Raw genomic sequence first — 17,132 nt, 5'->3', positions numbered from 1 at the left:
GATAGGAGCAGATTTCAACAGACATGTTGGCGAGGGAAACAGAGGAGATGAGGACGTGATGGGCAGATATGGTGTAAGAGAGAGAAATGTGGAAGGGCAAATGGTGGTTGATTTTTCAAAGAGGATGAATTTGGTAATAGTCAATACATACTCCGAGAAGAAAGAGCAGCACAGGGTGACGTTTAAGAGTGGAGGAAGATCTACACAGGTGGCCTACATACTCTGCAGAAGGGGTAACCTGAAGGAGATTGGAGACTATAAAGTGATGGCAGGGGAGAGTGTACAGTAGCTAGATAACATCGAGTGGTCGTGTGCAGGATGAGCCTGAAAGTGAAAAAGAGGAAGGTCAAATAGTGGAGCTGAAGATTAAGTGGTGGAAACTAAAAGAGGTTGAACATCAGAAGGAGTTTAGGGAAGAAATGAGACGAGCATTGAGTGGTAATGGAAGTCTGCCAGAAGATTGGAATACTACTGCTATACTAGGTAGACAGGCAGCAAGGAAGGTGCTAGGATCGTCAGCGGGAAGGAGGAAGGAAGACAAGGAGACAGGGTGGTGGAACAAAGAAGTGCAGGAAATTATAAAAGAGAAGAGGCTAGCAAAGAAGAATTGGGATGATCAGAGAGACGAGGAAAGCAGGCAGTTATACAGAGACACGAGACAGAAGGCAAAAAGAGTGGTAGTGAAGGAGAAAGCAGATGCATACCAGGAGTTGTATAAAAGACTGGAGACCAAAGAAGGAGAGAAAGACCTGTACAGACTAGCTAGGCAGAGAAACAGGAAAGCAAGGGACGTACAGCAGGTAAGAGTGATGAAAGCTGGAAATGTGCTGACAAAGAGAGTGTATTAAGAAGGTGGAAAGAGTACTTTGAGGATTTATTAAATGAGGAGAATCGAAAAGGTCAGATTCATTGGAGACAGCAAATCAGGAAGCAGAGTTGGTTAGTAAGGATGAAGTGAGGGCAGCCATGAAAAGAATGAAGACTGGGAAAGCAGTCGGACCAGATGGTATCCCGATTGAGGCTTGGAGATGTTTGGGTGAGACGGCTGTGGAGTTCCTAATGAGATTGTTTAATAAGATCCTAGAGAATGAGAAGATGCCAAATGAATGGAGAAAGAGTGTACTAGTCCCAATATACAAGAATAAGGGAGATGTACAGAGCTGCAGTAATTACAGAGGAATAAAACTGATGAGCCACACCATGAAGTTATGGGAAAGGGTATTGGAGGCGAGATTGAGAAGAGCGGAAGCAATCTGTGAACAGCAGTACGGGTTTATGCCAAGGAAGAGCACGTCAGATGCAATTTTTGCTTTAAGAATGTTAATGGAGAAGTACAGGGAAGGCCAGAGAAAGCTACATTGTGTGTATGTAGACCTGGAGAAGGCATACGATAGAGTGCCGAGAGATGAGTTATGGTATTGTATGAGAAAGAGTGGAGTGAATGAGAAGTATATTAGAGTGGTGCAAGACATGTATGAGAACAGTGAAACAGCAGCAAGGTGTGCAGTTGAATGGTTCAAGGTGAAGGTGGGACTTCATCAAGGATCTGCTTTGAGTCCTTTCTTGTTTGCCATAGTGATGGATAGCTTGACGGATGAAGTGAGGCTAGAGTCACCATGGAACATGATGTTTGAGGATGATATTGTGATATGTGGTGAAAGTAGAAAGGAGGTTGAGTTGGGTTTGGAGAGAAGGAGGTATGCATTGGAACGAAGAGGAATGAAGGTGAGCAGTAGCAAAACAGAATACATGTGCATCAGTGAGAATGGGGATGAGAGTGTAGTGAAGATGCAAGGAGTAGACGTAAAGAAAGTGGGTGAATTCAAGTACCTGGGGTCAACTGTGCAGGAAAATGGGGGCTGCGATAGCGAGGTGAGAAAGAGAGTGCAGGCAGGGCGGAGCAGTTGGAGAAGGATTTCGGGAGTCATTTGTGATAGGAAAGTCCCAGCAAAAGTGAAAGGTAAGATGTATAAGACAGTAGTGAGACCAGCTGTGATGTATGGATTGGAGACCGTACCCTTAACGAAGAGACAGGAGGCAAAGTTGGAGGTGGCGGAGTTGAGGATGTTAAGGTTTGCGATGGGAGGTTGGACAGGATAAGGAACGAGCACATCAGAGGGACAGCACATGTGGAGAGCTTGGGAATTAAGCTAAGAGAGATGAGACTGAGATGGTACGGGCACATCCTGAGAAGAGATGCAGAGCATGTTGGAAGGAGAATGTTGAGGATGGAGCTGCCAGGCACACGAAAACGAGGAAGGCCAAAGAGGAGATACATGGATGTGGTGAGAGAGGACATGAAAGTGGCAGGTGTGGTAGAGAAAGATGCGGAAGACAGGGAGCAATGGAGACGAAAGAGCCGCTGTGGCGACCCCTAATCGGGAGCAGCCAAAATAATAATAATAATAAGAAGAAGAATGTGGTATTATAGAAAATGAATCAAAGTCAGAGTGATAACTGTAACTCCATTTTGTATCAGGCTACATCACAGCACACCACTCCATTACTGATTACTGAATTTATTCCTGGAGGCTTCATGTTTTGTCCCATTGTATTTGTGTATAACAACTGTGAAATGACTGACTTTATTCACTTTTATTCCGTTTTATAAAGTGTGTCCTCACCTTATATTGTCAATCCAGCAGTCGATGCCGATGGGCATGAACATGTTGAGGTCGATCCACAGAGGAAACCAGTCCTCCGTCTTCTTGTAGCAGAGCCAGTGCACTAGCGTAGGTTTGTCTATTTTAGCTTCGAGGCGGTTGCCGATATTCCCTGGCACTAAAATCACAGCAATGTGACAAAGGTCAAAGGAGTGAGTGTAAAATCTCAGTGTTGAATTTTGCAACATTCCTGTAGCATTGAAAGAACTGTTTACAGAGATGACTCATGCTCAGCTAGATGTATTTAAACACTAACTGTTGGTGGTCAACAGTACATAAAGAGTGAATCTCACACTGATGGAGCTGATTAAATACCGTACATGGTTATTCAAAGACATGCAAAATAACACTAAGATAATAAGATAATGAAATACTACATGTTTTAATTCAACATCAAGAATGAATTCAACATTTTAGGTATTTTATTTACACTGTAAGAGTCCGTTAAACATTGTAAGAGACAGTTCAACTCTATGGGTATCAGTTTAAGTCGAGCAGAGTTAATTCAACTGTGTAATAGTTAATTCAACAATCCTGATTTTAGTTCTGAATTGTAAAGCTTTATTAAAGAATTGATAAGTTAATTCAACACTGTAAGAGTTAATCACTGCTCATGTTATTTTAAAACTGTAAAAGTTCATATAACACTGTAGGAGATAAATCCTTTTAGGTTAATTCAACACTTTCCCTGTTAAAGGTAGACTGCCTTTCAGATTTTCAAGTGTAGGTCATAAAAAGAATTTTCCCCGACACCTGATTATTTTTGTTTAATGGACCGAAAGCTACTGAATTTGAATCACAGACTTCCAATTTTATTAGTTTTTTTTTTTTTAAATAGAACAATTAATGAATTTAGGGCCATGTGGCCCTAAATTCTCTGCTATTTTTTCCTGCTTCACCATGACTCAATACAAGATACTACATCATGCATCACGTGATTGGCTTTCTGCGTTCATGCAAGGCATTGTGGGGTACAAATTTTAAACAGGAGAGGAAAATGGAGGACGTGAGTGTGCGAATGAAACGTGAAAGACCGACTACAGTAACGGAAAGCGAGGAGAAAAGACCGTATGTTATATACAAAGGAAAGGAAACGCAGGATCAAACTAATAAATATCGGCGGTCAGCGAGCACCTCGGTGTGATCAGCTGTTCATTTAGCGACAGAATGATGGAACTGTCAGTGCACGGTCAAAGGTAAACCTGTAGATGGCAGTAATGCAACACTGTGGATGCCAGCTGCTGTAAAACCCAAAAGAAGAAGGTAAATCTGCGCATGTGCATACGGACTTCCCCTGTCTGCTTGACTGCGCGAAGCGAGCGATTTCATGCACATTATTTACTCAGGAATCCCCTCAAATTAAATAACTTTCCATTCACAGAATGGCCTGGGGTTTTTTTTTTGAGATATTACATAAATAAACATATCACAATGACCAAATTTCAGAGGGAACTAAATTTCGCCCATTTTATGAAATCAAAAGGCCATCTTAACCCAACAGCCGAGACAGCAGGCCAGCTTTTGTAGGAAATACAGCACGATTGACCATATATTTACCCTCACCCAACTTTTGGAACGTGCGAGGGAATACAACTTGCCCCTGTGCATCGCTTTCGTGGATTACGAAAAAGCCTTTGATAGCGTTGAGATAAATGCAGTGCTGAAATCTCTACACACGCAAGGAGTTGAGCCTCAGTACATAAATGTGCTGAAAGAAGCCAACTCTGGATGTACAACAGATATCAAAGTACTATCATCGCCCGTGACAGTCCCAGTTGGAAAAGGTGTCAAACAAGGGGACACCATCTCTCCAAAATTCTTCATCGCGTGTCTTGAATCCATCATCCTAAAGGCCGATGGGGATGGAGGTATAAACATTAACGGAGAGATACTAACACACCTCAGATTCGCAGACGATATCGCTCTCATTGCATCCAATACAGGTCAACTTCAGAATATGCTGAACGAGCTGGACAAACATAGTACAACCGTTGGCCTCAAGATGAACCGCACCAAAACCAAGTACATGCGGTCTGACAATGTAGCACGCGGAACAGTGATTGTGGGAAGCGCTGAAATCGAAGAGGTGGAAGAGTATACATACTTCGGACAAACAGTAAACATGAAACGCGATCAGGGTACAGAAATCTCCCAAAGGATCCGAGCAGGATGGAAGGCGTTTGCCTCCATTAAAGAAGTGCTGACAGCAAGAATCTCCAAGCTCACACGTGCAAAACTGTTTAATAGTACAGTCTTACCCGTGATGCGATACGGAAGCGAGACTTGGGCCACCACACGCAAAGAGGAGCAAAGACTGAGTACAACCCAAAGGGCCATGGAAAGGTGGATGCTGGGAATCTCACTGAGGGAGCACATCAGAAACGAGGTGATACGAGAGAGAAGCAGGGTGAACGATGTGATCGCAGAATACCAGACACAGAAGCTCAACTGGGCAGGCCATGTCGCCAGACTCAAAGACAACCGATGGACTCGCGCAATTGTCGAGTGGTATCCAAGGAATTGGAAAAGACCACGCGGGCGACCTCCAAAACGATGGAAAGACGAGTTGAACAACAATCTCGGGACAACATGGATGAGAATGGAGGCGCATTGTGGCCAGCGATGGAAACATTTGAAGTCTGGCCAATCCAGGCAATCCAGGCAAAAGGCCATCTAGCTTCAATTCATTACTGCTTGTGTTAATGCTGCAAAAATGTACACAACACTATTGGAGTTAAATATTGTGGGAGGTAAGGGTTAAATCAATAGTTATTAATTCAGATGTCAATTCATTGATGCTGGTGTTAATTTAAACCTATATGGTGGAAAGTGACATTTGATTAGCGGTGGTATAGAGGGTTAGGATTGGATAAGTTATTACTTCTTCCTAATCCTTTCTGAACATTGTTATGTTATTGCCTTGTGGCTACGCTATTCTGTTTGTTTATGATGATGTTTTGATTATTGTATTTTTTATTTAAATTTTTATATCTTTATTGTTCAGAATAAAGCAATCAATCAATCAATCAATCAATAAATCAATATATGTCATACAGCTCCATAGGGTTCACATATTTTTCTCTATTCGGTTGTATTTTGTCAGCTCATCTGTATGGTTGAATTGTTTTCCTTGGCTGTTTGCTGCTTGCTGTTACTTCAACAGAATATCACACTAAGTGTTATTCTGGCACTTGTTCATTTGGCACTAGAACTTTCTCTTCTAGAAGGTCAGCACTTCCTGAACCTCACGTATTGTACGTCGCTCTGGATATGAGCATCTGCTAAATCCCTGTAATGTAATGTAATATACTTTGAGTGTCAATACATCAATATAAGAGCTAATTCAACACTGCAGATGTTAATTTTTACTGCTTATTTTAAACTCTTCACATAATGTTCACATAACATTACAAGAGTTACACGCAGTGTAAGGGTTAATGCATTATTGGTTGTGTAAATTGAACCAATTGGTGGGTTTATGCAGCACTGTAGGGGTTAAATACTTTGGGTGTTAATTCAACATTGTGATGGTTAGTTCAATACTGCAGATTGTAATTCAGTATTCTAACATTTAATTAAATACCCCCTTAATTAAAGGTGTTGCCACTGTAAAGGTTCACACAACTCTTTAGGAGTTAAATATTCTGCATGTTCATTCAACATGGCAAGGGTTACTTCATTACTGCAGATGTTACTGCACTTAATTCATTATTGTTGGTCTTCATTTAACACAAAGTTTTTTCAACACTGTAAGAGTTAAATATAGTGGGTGTTAATTCAACACTGAGAGTTAATTCAACAGTTTAGGAGTTAACTAATTACATCTCGTGCTAATTTAACACTGTAAAGGTTCATGCAGCATTGTAGGGATGTTAATTCAATATTGTAAGGGTTAATTCAATACTGCATGCTAATATATTATTGCTGGTGTTCATTTAACACTGTAAACATACAAGCAACACTATAAGAATTAAATATGCTGGGTGTTCAACACTCAACACTGTAGGGGTTAATTTAACACTGTAAAAGTACAATTAGCACTGTAGGGCTTAAGTAAATGGAGTGTTAATTCAACATTGTAGGGGTTAATTAGTCACTAATGGTTTTCATTTAACTCTATAAAAGTTCATCCAGTGCTGAAGGAGTTAAATACTTTGGGTGAGGTTTAATTTAATAGTGCAGATGTAAATTCAATGTTTTAAGGGTTAATGAATTAATGATAATGTTAATTTAACACTATAAAAGTACATGGGGCACTGTGGGAGTTAAATACTTTGGGTAAGGTTTAATTTAATACCGCAAGGGTTAATTCAACATTGTAAGGGTTAATGAGTCACCAATGGTGCGAACACTATAAAAGTTCATCCACTATATAATTAACATGATAAAAGTTCATGCAGCACTGCAGGGGTTAAATACTTATGGTAAGGTTTAATTTAATACTACAAGGTTTAATTCAATATTTTAAGGGTTAATGAGTCACTCAAGGTGTTAAATTAACACTTCAAAAGGTCATCCACAAAATTAACACTAATGGTGTTAATTTTACACTATAAAAATACATGCAGCATTGTAAGGGTTAAATACTTTGGGTAATGGTTAAATCAATATTGCAGATATTCACTCAACATTGTAAGGGTTAATGAGTCACTAATGGTGTTAAATTAACACAATAAAAGTTCATCCAGCGATGTAGGGGTTAAATACTTTGGGTGAGGGTTAATTTAATACTGCAGATGCTAAATCAATATTTTAAGGGTTAGTCAGTCACTGATGGGGTTAATTTAACACAGTAAAAGTACATGCAGCAGTGCAGGGGTTAAATACTTTGGTTAAGGTTTAATTTAATACTGTAAGGTTTAATTCAACATTGTAAGGGTTAATGAGTGACTAATGTTGTTAAATTAACACTACAAAAGTTCATCCAGTGCTGTAGGGGTTAAATACTTTGTGTGAAGATTAATTTAATACTGCAGATGCTAAATCAATATTTTAAGGGTTAATTGGTCACTGATGGTGTTAATTTAACACTAATGGTGCTAAATTAACTCTATAAAAGTTCATCCAGTGCTGTAGGGGTTAAATACTTTGGGTGAGGATTAATTTAATACTGCAGATACTAATTCAATATTTTAAGGGTGAATTAGTCACTGATGGTGTTAATTTAACACTATAAAAGTACATGCAGCAGTGCAGGAGTTAAATACTTTGGGTGATGGTTAAATCAATACCGCAGATGTTCACTCAACACTGTAAAGTCACTCATGGTGTTAAATTAGCACTATAAAAGGTCATCCAGTGCTCTAGGGGTTAAATACTTTGGGTGATGGTTAAATAAATACTGCAGATGTTCATTCAACACTGTAAAGTCACTCATGGTGTTAAATTAACACTACAAAGGGTCGTCCAGTGCTGCAAGGGTTAAATACATAGGGTAAGGTTTAATACTGCAAGGTTTAATTCAGTATTTTAAGGGTTAATGTGTCACTAATGATGTTAAATTAATACTATAAAAGTTCACCCAGTTAATTAACACTAATTGTATTAATTTTACACTATAAATATACATACAGCACTGTAGGGGTTAAATACTTTGGGTGATGGTTAAATCAATCCTGCAGATGTTCATTCAACATTGTAAGGGTTAATGAGTCACTCATGGTGTTAAATTAACACTATAAAAGTTCATCCAGTGATGTACTAGGGGTTAAATACTTTGCATGAGGATTAATTTAATACTGCAGATTTTAAGGGTTAATTAGTCACTGATGGGGTTAATTTAACACAAAAGTACATGCAGCAGTGCAGGGGTTAAATACTTTGGTTAAGGTTTAATTTAATACTGTAAGGTTTAATTCAACATTGTAAGGGTTAATGAGTCACTAATGGTGTTAAATTAACACTACAAAAGGTCATCCAGTGCTGTAGGGGTTAAATACTTTGTGTGAAGATTAATTTAATACTGCAGATGCTAAATCAATATTTTAAGGGTTAATTGGTCACTGATGGTGTTAATTTAACACTAATGGTGCTAAATTAACTCTATAAAAGTTCATCCAGTGCTGCAGAGGTTAAATACTTTGGGTGAGGATTAATTTAAGACTGCAGATACTAATTCAACATTTTAAGGGTTAATTAGTCACTAATGGTTTTAATTTAACACTATAAAAATACATGCGCCACTGGAGGGGTTAAATACTTTGGGTAAGGTTTAATTCAATATTTTAAGGGTTAATGAGTCACTAATGGTGTTAAATTAACACTACAAAAGGTCATCCAGTGCTGTAGGGGTTAAATACTTTGGGTAAAGTTTCATTTAATATTGTAAGGGTTAATCAATCACTGCTCTTGTTCGGCTGATATACACTACCGTTCAAAAGTTTGGGGTCACCGAGACAATTTTGTGTTTTCCACGAAAAGTCACACTTTTATTTACCACCATAAGTTGTAAAATGAATAGAAAATATAGTCAAGACGTTTTTCTGGCCATTTTGAGCATTTAATCGACCCCACAAATGTGATGCTCCAGAAACTCAATCTGCTCAAAGGAAGGTCAGTTTTATAGCTTCTCTAAAGAGCTCAACTGTTTTCAGCTGTGCTAACATGATTGTACAAGGGTTTTCTAATCATCCATTAGCCTTCTGAGGCAATGAGCAAACACATTGTACCATTAGAACACTGGAGTGAGAGTTGCTGGAAATGGGCCTCTATACACCTATGGAGATATTGCACCAAAAAACAGACATTTGCAGCTAGAATAGTCATTTACCACATTAGCAATGTATAGAGTGTATTTCTGATTAGTTTAAAGTGATCTTCGTTGAAAAGAACAGTGCTTTTCTTTCAAAAATAAGGGCATTTCAAAGTGACCCCAAACTTTTGAAAGGTAGTGTACATATCCGGATTTGCATCAAAACCTAATCAATTATTCCTTGGCCCATGGCCCACCTTTCCTCCAAATGTTATCAAAATCTATTCACTGCTTTTTGAGTTACGTTGTTAAAAGGCAAATAAACAAACAAACAAATGGAGGTGAAAACAAAACCTACTCCAACAAAGGTGGCAAAGGTAATAATCTGCTTTAGTCAAAGTACTGTTGCCTAATTATTCACATAATGGTGGTAAGTGCTCAGCTAACATGGAGAGCTTTCCAACAGCAAGGCAAGGCAAGTTTATTTATATAGCACATTTCATACACAGTGGCAGTTCAATGTGCTTTACAGAAGTAAAAGCAAAACAGTAAACAATAGAGAATAAAATTACATAAAATAAATGGGAAGAAATAAAATAAGAATTAAACAATAGTAGAAATAAAATAATAAAATGAAGTAGAAGTTCAAATAGGGGGAAAAAAACCAGCAGAATAAAATAGAATAAAAGTTAAGTAAAATTTGAAGCATGCAGACTGTAAAAGATTATAATTATATATAATTATAGTTGCTGGAAATGGGCCTCTATACACCTATGGAGATATCGCACCAAAAACCAGACATTTGCAGCTAGAATAGTCATTTACCACATTAGCAATGTATAGAGTGGATTTCTGATTAGTTTAAAGTGACCTTCGTTGAAAAGAACAGTGCTTTTCTTTCAAAAATAAGGACATTTCAAAGTGACCCCCAACTTTTGAACGGTAGTGTAATACTGTCAAAGTTCAAGCAGCACTTGAACTATTAACTAGTAAGAGTAAAAACACAAACATTGAGTGTTAATTCAGTACATCAGATATTAATTCAACACTAGTGGCGTTAATTCTACAGGGATTCGAAGAAATAAACTTATTAACATTTAATTTAATTTAATTTAATTTAATACTATCTCTATGTAAATAAATTATACTGTGGGTTTCTGTCCATAAATACCTGAGGAATGATTTGCATTAATATTTACAGGGCTGTGAGTCTAAGCCGCTTTAACACAGAGACAGACTTTGATGTCTTGAAATGCTTTGAAGTCTCGAAATGCTTTGAAGTCTTTATCAGTACATTCGAATCGGCTGGCGGTTAGACGCACGTGCGCTGCCGTTTATCTGTCGGGATCTTACCGATGACCAGAGGCGGCGTGCTGTTGCTCCCCTCGCGAGCTGCGGCGTTCGGCGGAAAGATGACGTTAAAGAGCCAGAATCCTTCCGACTGCTGAAGCGCGAGCAGAACGGTGAGAGCGGCGACGGGCGCGTGCGAGAGCGGCAACATCTCTGCTCTCTCTCTCTCTCTCTCTCTCTCTCTCTGCGGTGTGCTTCTCCGGTTAATGGACTGAAGGGCTCTCTTTGCTTAGGGAGAGAAAGTCCGAGAAACAGACAGGGGGAGAGGGGGGAGCGTAGTGGGAGGGAAGGGGTGTTTAACCGTATGAACTCACCGGCCATAAACACGTGCCATTTGGCATCACTACAGTGTCCCATCAAGTCCCACAGTTCACCATGCAGTGTGTCAAAGGAACAGTTATATGCATAGGTGTTTCTCATCCCATCTCATTATCTCTAGCCGCTTTATCCTGTTCTACAGGGTCGCAGGCAAGCTGGAGCCTATCCCAGCTGACTACGGGCGAAAGGCGGGGTACACCCTGGACAAGTCGCCAGGTCATCACAGGGCTGACACATAGACACAGACAACCATTCACACTCACATTCACACCTACGCTCAATTTAGAGTCACCAGTTAACCTAACCTGCATGTCTTTGGACTGTGGGGGAAACCGGAGCACCCGGAGGAAACCCACGCGGACACAGGGAGAACATGCAAACTCCGCACAGAAAGGCCCTCGCCGGCCACGGGGCTCGAACCCGGACCTTCTTGCTGTGAGGCAACAGCGCTAACCACTACACCACCATGCCACCCCACCTATAAATTGTGAAGTTATATCTAAGTTCACAGTTTCTTGTGAAGTTAGATATAACCTCCCCAACCTCATTATCTCTAGCCGCTTTATCCTGTTCTACAGGGTCGCAGGCAAGCTGGAGCCTATCCCAGCTGACTACGGGCGAAAGGCGGGGTACACCCTGGACAAGCCTCCAGGTCATCACAGGGCTGACACATAGACACAGACAACCATTCACACTCACATTCACACTCACGGTCAATTTAGAGCCACCAGTTAACCTAACCTGCATGTCTTTGGACTGTGGGGGAAACCGGAGCACCCGGAGGAAACCCACGCGGACACAGGGAGAACATGCAAACTCCGCACAGAAAGGCCCTCGCCGGCCACGGGGCTCGAACCCGGACCTTCTTGCTGTGAGGCAACAGCGCTAACCACTACACCACCATGCCACCCCACCTATAAATTGTGAAGTTATATCTAAGTTCACAGTTTCTTGTGAAGTTAGATATAACCTCCCCAACCTCATTATCTCTAGCCGCTTTATCCTGTTCTACAGGGTCGCAGGCAAGCTGGAGCCTATCCCAGCTGACTACGGGCGAAAGGCGGGGTACACCCTGGACAAGCCTCCAGGTCATCACAGGGCTGACACATAGACACAGACAACCATTCACACTCACATTCACACTCACGGTCAATTTAGAGCCACCAGTTAACCTAACCTGCATGTCTTTGGACTGTGGGGGAAAACGGAGCACACGGAGGAAACCCACGCGGACACGGGGAGAACATGCAAACTCCGCACAGAAAGGCCCTCGCCGGCCACGGGGCTCAAACCTGGACCTTCTTGCTGTGAGGCAACAGTGCTAACCACTACACCACCGTGCCGCCATGCATCCGGTGTATAACTGTGCTAAATCTGTGTCAATTTTCTTGTGAACAAGAAAGTTAAGAGTTCATATCTAACATTCTTGTGAAGTTAGAGATCACCTCCCCAACCTATCTGTGCCAATCTCCCTTGAAAATACAAGCCCCAGGAAAACCTCAGGTTTGTATGTTTAAGGGACATTGGCACAGATAGGTTGGGGAGGTTCTATCTAACTTCACAAGAAATAGCCACTGGGCATGCATAAGCGTACTCTTGGGGCCGGTCCCAAGCCTGAATAAATGGAGAGGGTTGCATCAGGAAGGGCATCCGGTGTATAACTGTGCCAAATCTGTGTCGATTTTCTTGTGAACAAGAAAGTTAGGAGTTCATATCTACCATTCTTGTGAAGTTAGAGATCACCTCCCCAACCTATTAGTCCGGGAGCCAGGGGGTCGGACCCGGAATTTTTGGTTAAAGTTTTTTTTTTTTGCTTTATCTTATAGATTTGAGGTAGCTCTTCAAGATTTAAGAGGGTGCCCGGTGATATCCCTTGGGCAATTTAATATATTAACCCTTTAATGCCCTATATGCCCAAATAATGGAAGAAAATACAAAAAAATAATATCAGTGTAAATACTGATATTAAATGCACCAAGTTGGCTGTATCTGATAGGTATTCACATTTTTCTCTATATTTGTCATTCAAATACATCAAATGTGGATTAATTAACCCTTTCATAACTTTTCCAAATTAGCGATTTTTATACAAGTATTACATAAACTCTACAGTTAATACAAAATAATGATCAATATCTATGTAAGAACTATACAGCATGCAAAAGAACTATATACAGCATGCACACACACACACACACTAATGACCAATAACTATGTAAAAGAACTATATACAGCATGCATACACTCACACCAATGATCCACTATGTAAACGAACTATATACAGCATGTATACACTCACACCAATGATCCACTATGTAAAAGAACTACAGCATGCAATAGAACTATATACAGCATGCATACACTCACACCAGTGATCCACTATGTAAAAGAACTACTGTATATACAGTATGAAATAGAAATATATACAGCATGCATATACATTCACACCAGTGATCCACTATGTAAAAGAACTATATACAGCATGCAATATAACTATATACAGCATGCATATACACTCACACCAGTGATCCACTATGTAAAACTACAGTATGCAATATATCAAGCATGCAAAATGGCATATACAGCATGCGCACACACACACAAGAATAGCAAAAGATACTGATTTTCAATTAACCAAATTGGCTGTACAGTATTCACGCTTTACTGTCATTCAAATTAGTCAAACGTGTAATTGACCCTTTCATAAATTTGCAAAATTAACAATTTTGATACAAGAACTACAGTACATAAAGCATGTACGTGCATGCATGCATGCATGCACACACACACACATACACATGCACACACACTAATGAGCAATAATTATGTAAAATAATTACATACAGTATGCAAACACACACACAAAACACAAAAACTATTTAAGGAAAGAACTAAGAGTTTAGATGAAAAAAAAACCCCTCTAAACCCTTTGCCATTGCTTAGTGTCTGTAAAAATATGCTTATGTACTGGATGCCAGCTAGTACAGAGGAGAATGTTAAGTAAACCTTACTCCCCAACGTTTTAAAAGTCGTGCTAGTCAGTGGAAGAGCAGTGTGGTTTGGAGTGGGGGTGAATCGGGGACAATGCCCTGAATTTTACTAGGGAACCAGGAACATTACTATTTCAACAGTCAATATCGTAAAAATAAGCAATCTATTAGCTTAATGTATTAGCTTAAGGAAACCTTACTGCCCAACGTTTTAAAAGTCGTGCTAGTCAGTGGACTGGCTAGTGCACATGACTCTCAGTCCACAAGCAGTGTGGTTTGGAGTGGGGGTGAGGGTAAGGTTAACAGACTTTTGAGATGATAATCGGGGACAATGCCCTGAATTTTACTAGGGAACCAGGGACATTACTATTTCAACAGTCAATATCGTTAAAATAAGCAATCTATTAGCTTAATGTATTAGCTTAAAAAAATCAGTGACTAGCATTTACTAGGTGAGAGTTGGGTGTGCTAGCCAGTGTTGTGAAACTATGGGTCTAGTTCACTGGTGAGCAGTGAGTACATGTCACTGCTCTTTCATGATTACAGTCAAATAGTTTCTCTGCTTAGCTTATGCGTGCTGTGATCTTTTGGGGGCAGTGTGATTGACAGAGTTAGCAAGATAGCTACACAAGTTGGCTTGAATTAGCTAATTGTGTCCCTCATATGCCCCTGCAGAAGTAAACACAAGGATGACAATGGAGTGTATGCCTAATAATTTAAGGCTCGCATTAACAACCAAAGTAATAGAGTAAGAAAGGGCTTTTTGGTATAAGCCCCGCCCCCAATTGCATGGCCACACCCCCCCACCCCCAGGCCTTAAACTCATCCTATTATGTTAACAAACACAAAAATAAGTATGATATATAGACTTTGGTGAACATAAAGTGAAGAATGTCAAAATGTCAGAATTTAGGCTATGACTGCAGCACATCCAACAATAAAGGGCCAATATCCGGAATTGCCCAAGGGATATCACCGGGCACCCTCTCTTATCTTAATGAGTAGACCTTGGACCATAGGCGGTTTTAAACGGGGGCCAGGGGGGGCCAGTGCCCCTGTAAAATTGCTCCTGGCCCCTGTTGTGGCCCCTGTGCTGAACAGGTAACAAGATTTATTAATTTTGACATGCGCTGGCTCGAAGATCGGAACTGACATGACGGAGTGTTCTACACGGACTCCTTAAAGCGCTACACGCACACTGTTACCTGCAGCAGAAAGACCCGCAGCAGCGCGAATTGTAAACTTCGGACGTGAGAGATAACAGCTGCAGCCCTGCAAGGACTAGGCTACCTACTGCAAAGAGGCGAAGGTAAGGAAAATTATTCAGTTTCGTAACGTCAGTGTTTGCACATATCCGTGTTTTACTGTTGTTGTTCACTACAATAATAAATCCGTTTTATTGCGCTTTCTTAAAAGTGCGTTGCACAGCAATAAGTAGCGTAACTTAATATTTTTGGGAAATGGGTAAAATAACCGACAGTGTTTAACCTACTTGTAAAACTTTAATGGCCTTTTGATATGTAGAGGCTACATTCCTCTCCGTTTACTTTTTAGTATAGACCTACTGTAGGCTATCATCATGGAAAGGAGCAAGAAGGACATTATGTCCTTTTTTGCCCCTGTTGGCAAAAAGCAACATAGAGAGAGTAAGGAAGATGAAGATTATGAAAGAGGAGAGAGAGACAGAGGTGGAGAGAGAGCCAGAGGTGGTGGTTGGAGAGGTGGAAAGTGAGGCATCTGAAAGGCAATCTGAGAGTGAGGATGAAGACATTCAGGATCAGATTGAGGGACAGAATGAGGGACAACCCAACGAGTCATTGGGACAACCAGATTCACCATGCATATCAAGTACAGCACCATCAGGTTTGTGATGTTGAACAAATGTATGTGTGTGAGCAGTGTCGACCTACAATTCATATAGCCTACCCTGAAAGTGTGAAGTCTGAATAATAATTAATAAATATAAAATACAAATAATAGATATAATAATAAATTAATAAATGAATAATGATAAATAAATGTTGTTCTCAGTCGCACTCTCATGTTTACTGTATTCATCTTTCTCCAGATATCAGCAAGTGCTTGGACAACACTCCAGTGAGCCACGTCTGAAGAAAAGGTTCATTGTATGCAAAAATAGAAATCTTATTTTACAAAAAAGAGAAACATGGTTTTAAGATTTACTGAGCACAATTTATGTTTAGGCTATTGAGACAGAATGTTTCTCATTGTATTTATGCTCAATGTATTTTGTTTTGGTTTTAAATAAACTAAACAAAACATTTTGAACGCTTAAATATTGCCATGTTTTGCTCATATGTGCCCCCCTGAAAAAACACTGGCCCCACCTCGGCCCCCCTAGTAATTTTGGTCTAGAACCGCCACTGCCTTGGACAACAACAAACAGCAAAAAAAAAAAACTTTAACCGACGAAGCCAGGTTCAACCAAATTTGGGCCTTTGGCTCCCGGACTATATCTGTGCCAATCTCCCTTGAAAATATAAGCCCAAGGAAAACCTCAGGCTTAAGGGACATTGGCACAGATAAGTTGGGGAGGTTCTATCTAACTTCACAAGAAATAGCCACTGGGCGTGCATAAGCGTACTCTTGGGGCCGGTCCCAAGCCCGGATAAATGGAGAGGGTTGCGTCAGGAAGGGCATCCAGTGTAAAACTGTGCCAAATCTAACATGCGGATTGAAAAGAGAAATACCATACCGGATCTGTCGGGGCCCGGGTTAACAACGACCGCCTCTGGTACTGTTGGTCAACAGGGTGCTGGTGGAAAGTATGCTACTGTTGCGCCAAAACGGAGAAGGAGAAAGAGAGGGGGGAGGCGTGTTAGGAGAGAGCGTGAAAAATGGAAGGGAAGGAAGGAGCTTAGAATTGAGGGTAGGAACACTGAATGTGGAAACATTGACTGGCAGAGCGAGAGAGTTAGCAGGTATGATGGAAAGAAGGAAGTTGGACATTGTGTGTGTGCAGGAGACGAGACGGAAGGGAAGCAAGGCCAAGAACATTGGCGGTGGATGCAAGTTGTTTTATTATGGAGTCGATGGAAAGAGAAATGGTGTTGGTATTGTTTTGAGGGGAGAGTTGGTCAACAGTGTAATTGATGTGAA

At 40.5% G+C, this 17,132-nt stretch overlaps 1 protein-coding gene across 2 annotated transcripts in view; it reads right to left on the bottom strand.

The window, feature by feature from the left end:
* lcat (lecithin-cholesterol acyltransferase) overlaps positions 1 to 10,908 on the bottom strand; it is a 46,445-nt gene extending 35,537 nt beyond the window's left edge. For both annotated transcript variants that reach the window (XM_060928233.1, XM_060928234.1), the window contains exons 1-2: positions 10,708 to 10,908; positions 2,625 to 2,781 (exon numbers count right to left, since the gene is read on the bottom strand). In XM_060928233.1, the coding sequence (XP_060784216.1) occupies positions 2,625 to 2,781; positions 10,708 to 10,855 (305 nt within the window). In that variant the 5' untranslated portion in view covers positions 10,856 to 10,908. The remainder of the gene's footprint in view (positions 1 to 2,624; positions 2,782 to 10,707) is intronic.
* Positions 10,909 to 17,132: the final 6,224 nt, after the last annotated feature.

This window comes from Neoarius graeffei, chromosome 8, assembly GCF_027579695.1.
Source record: "Neoarius graeffei isolate fNeoGra1 chromosome 8, fNeoGra1.pri, whole genome shotgun sequence".
NCBI lineage: Eukaryota > Metazoa > Chordata > Actinopteri > Siluriformes > Ariidae > Neoarius > Neoarius graeffei.
The sequence above is the reverse complement of the archived record's forward strand: the minus strand, read 5'-3'. Positions and strand labels throughout refer to the sequence as shown.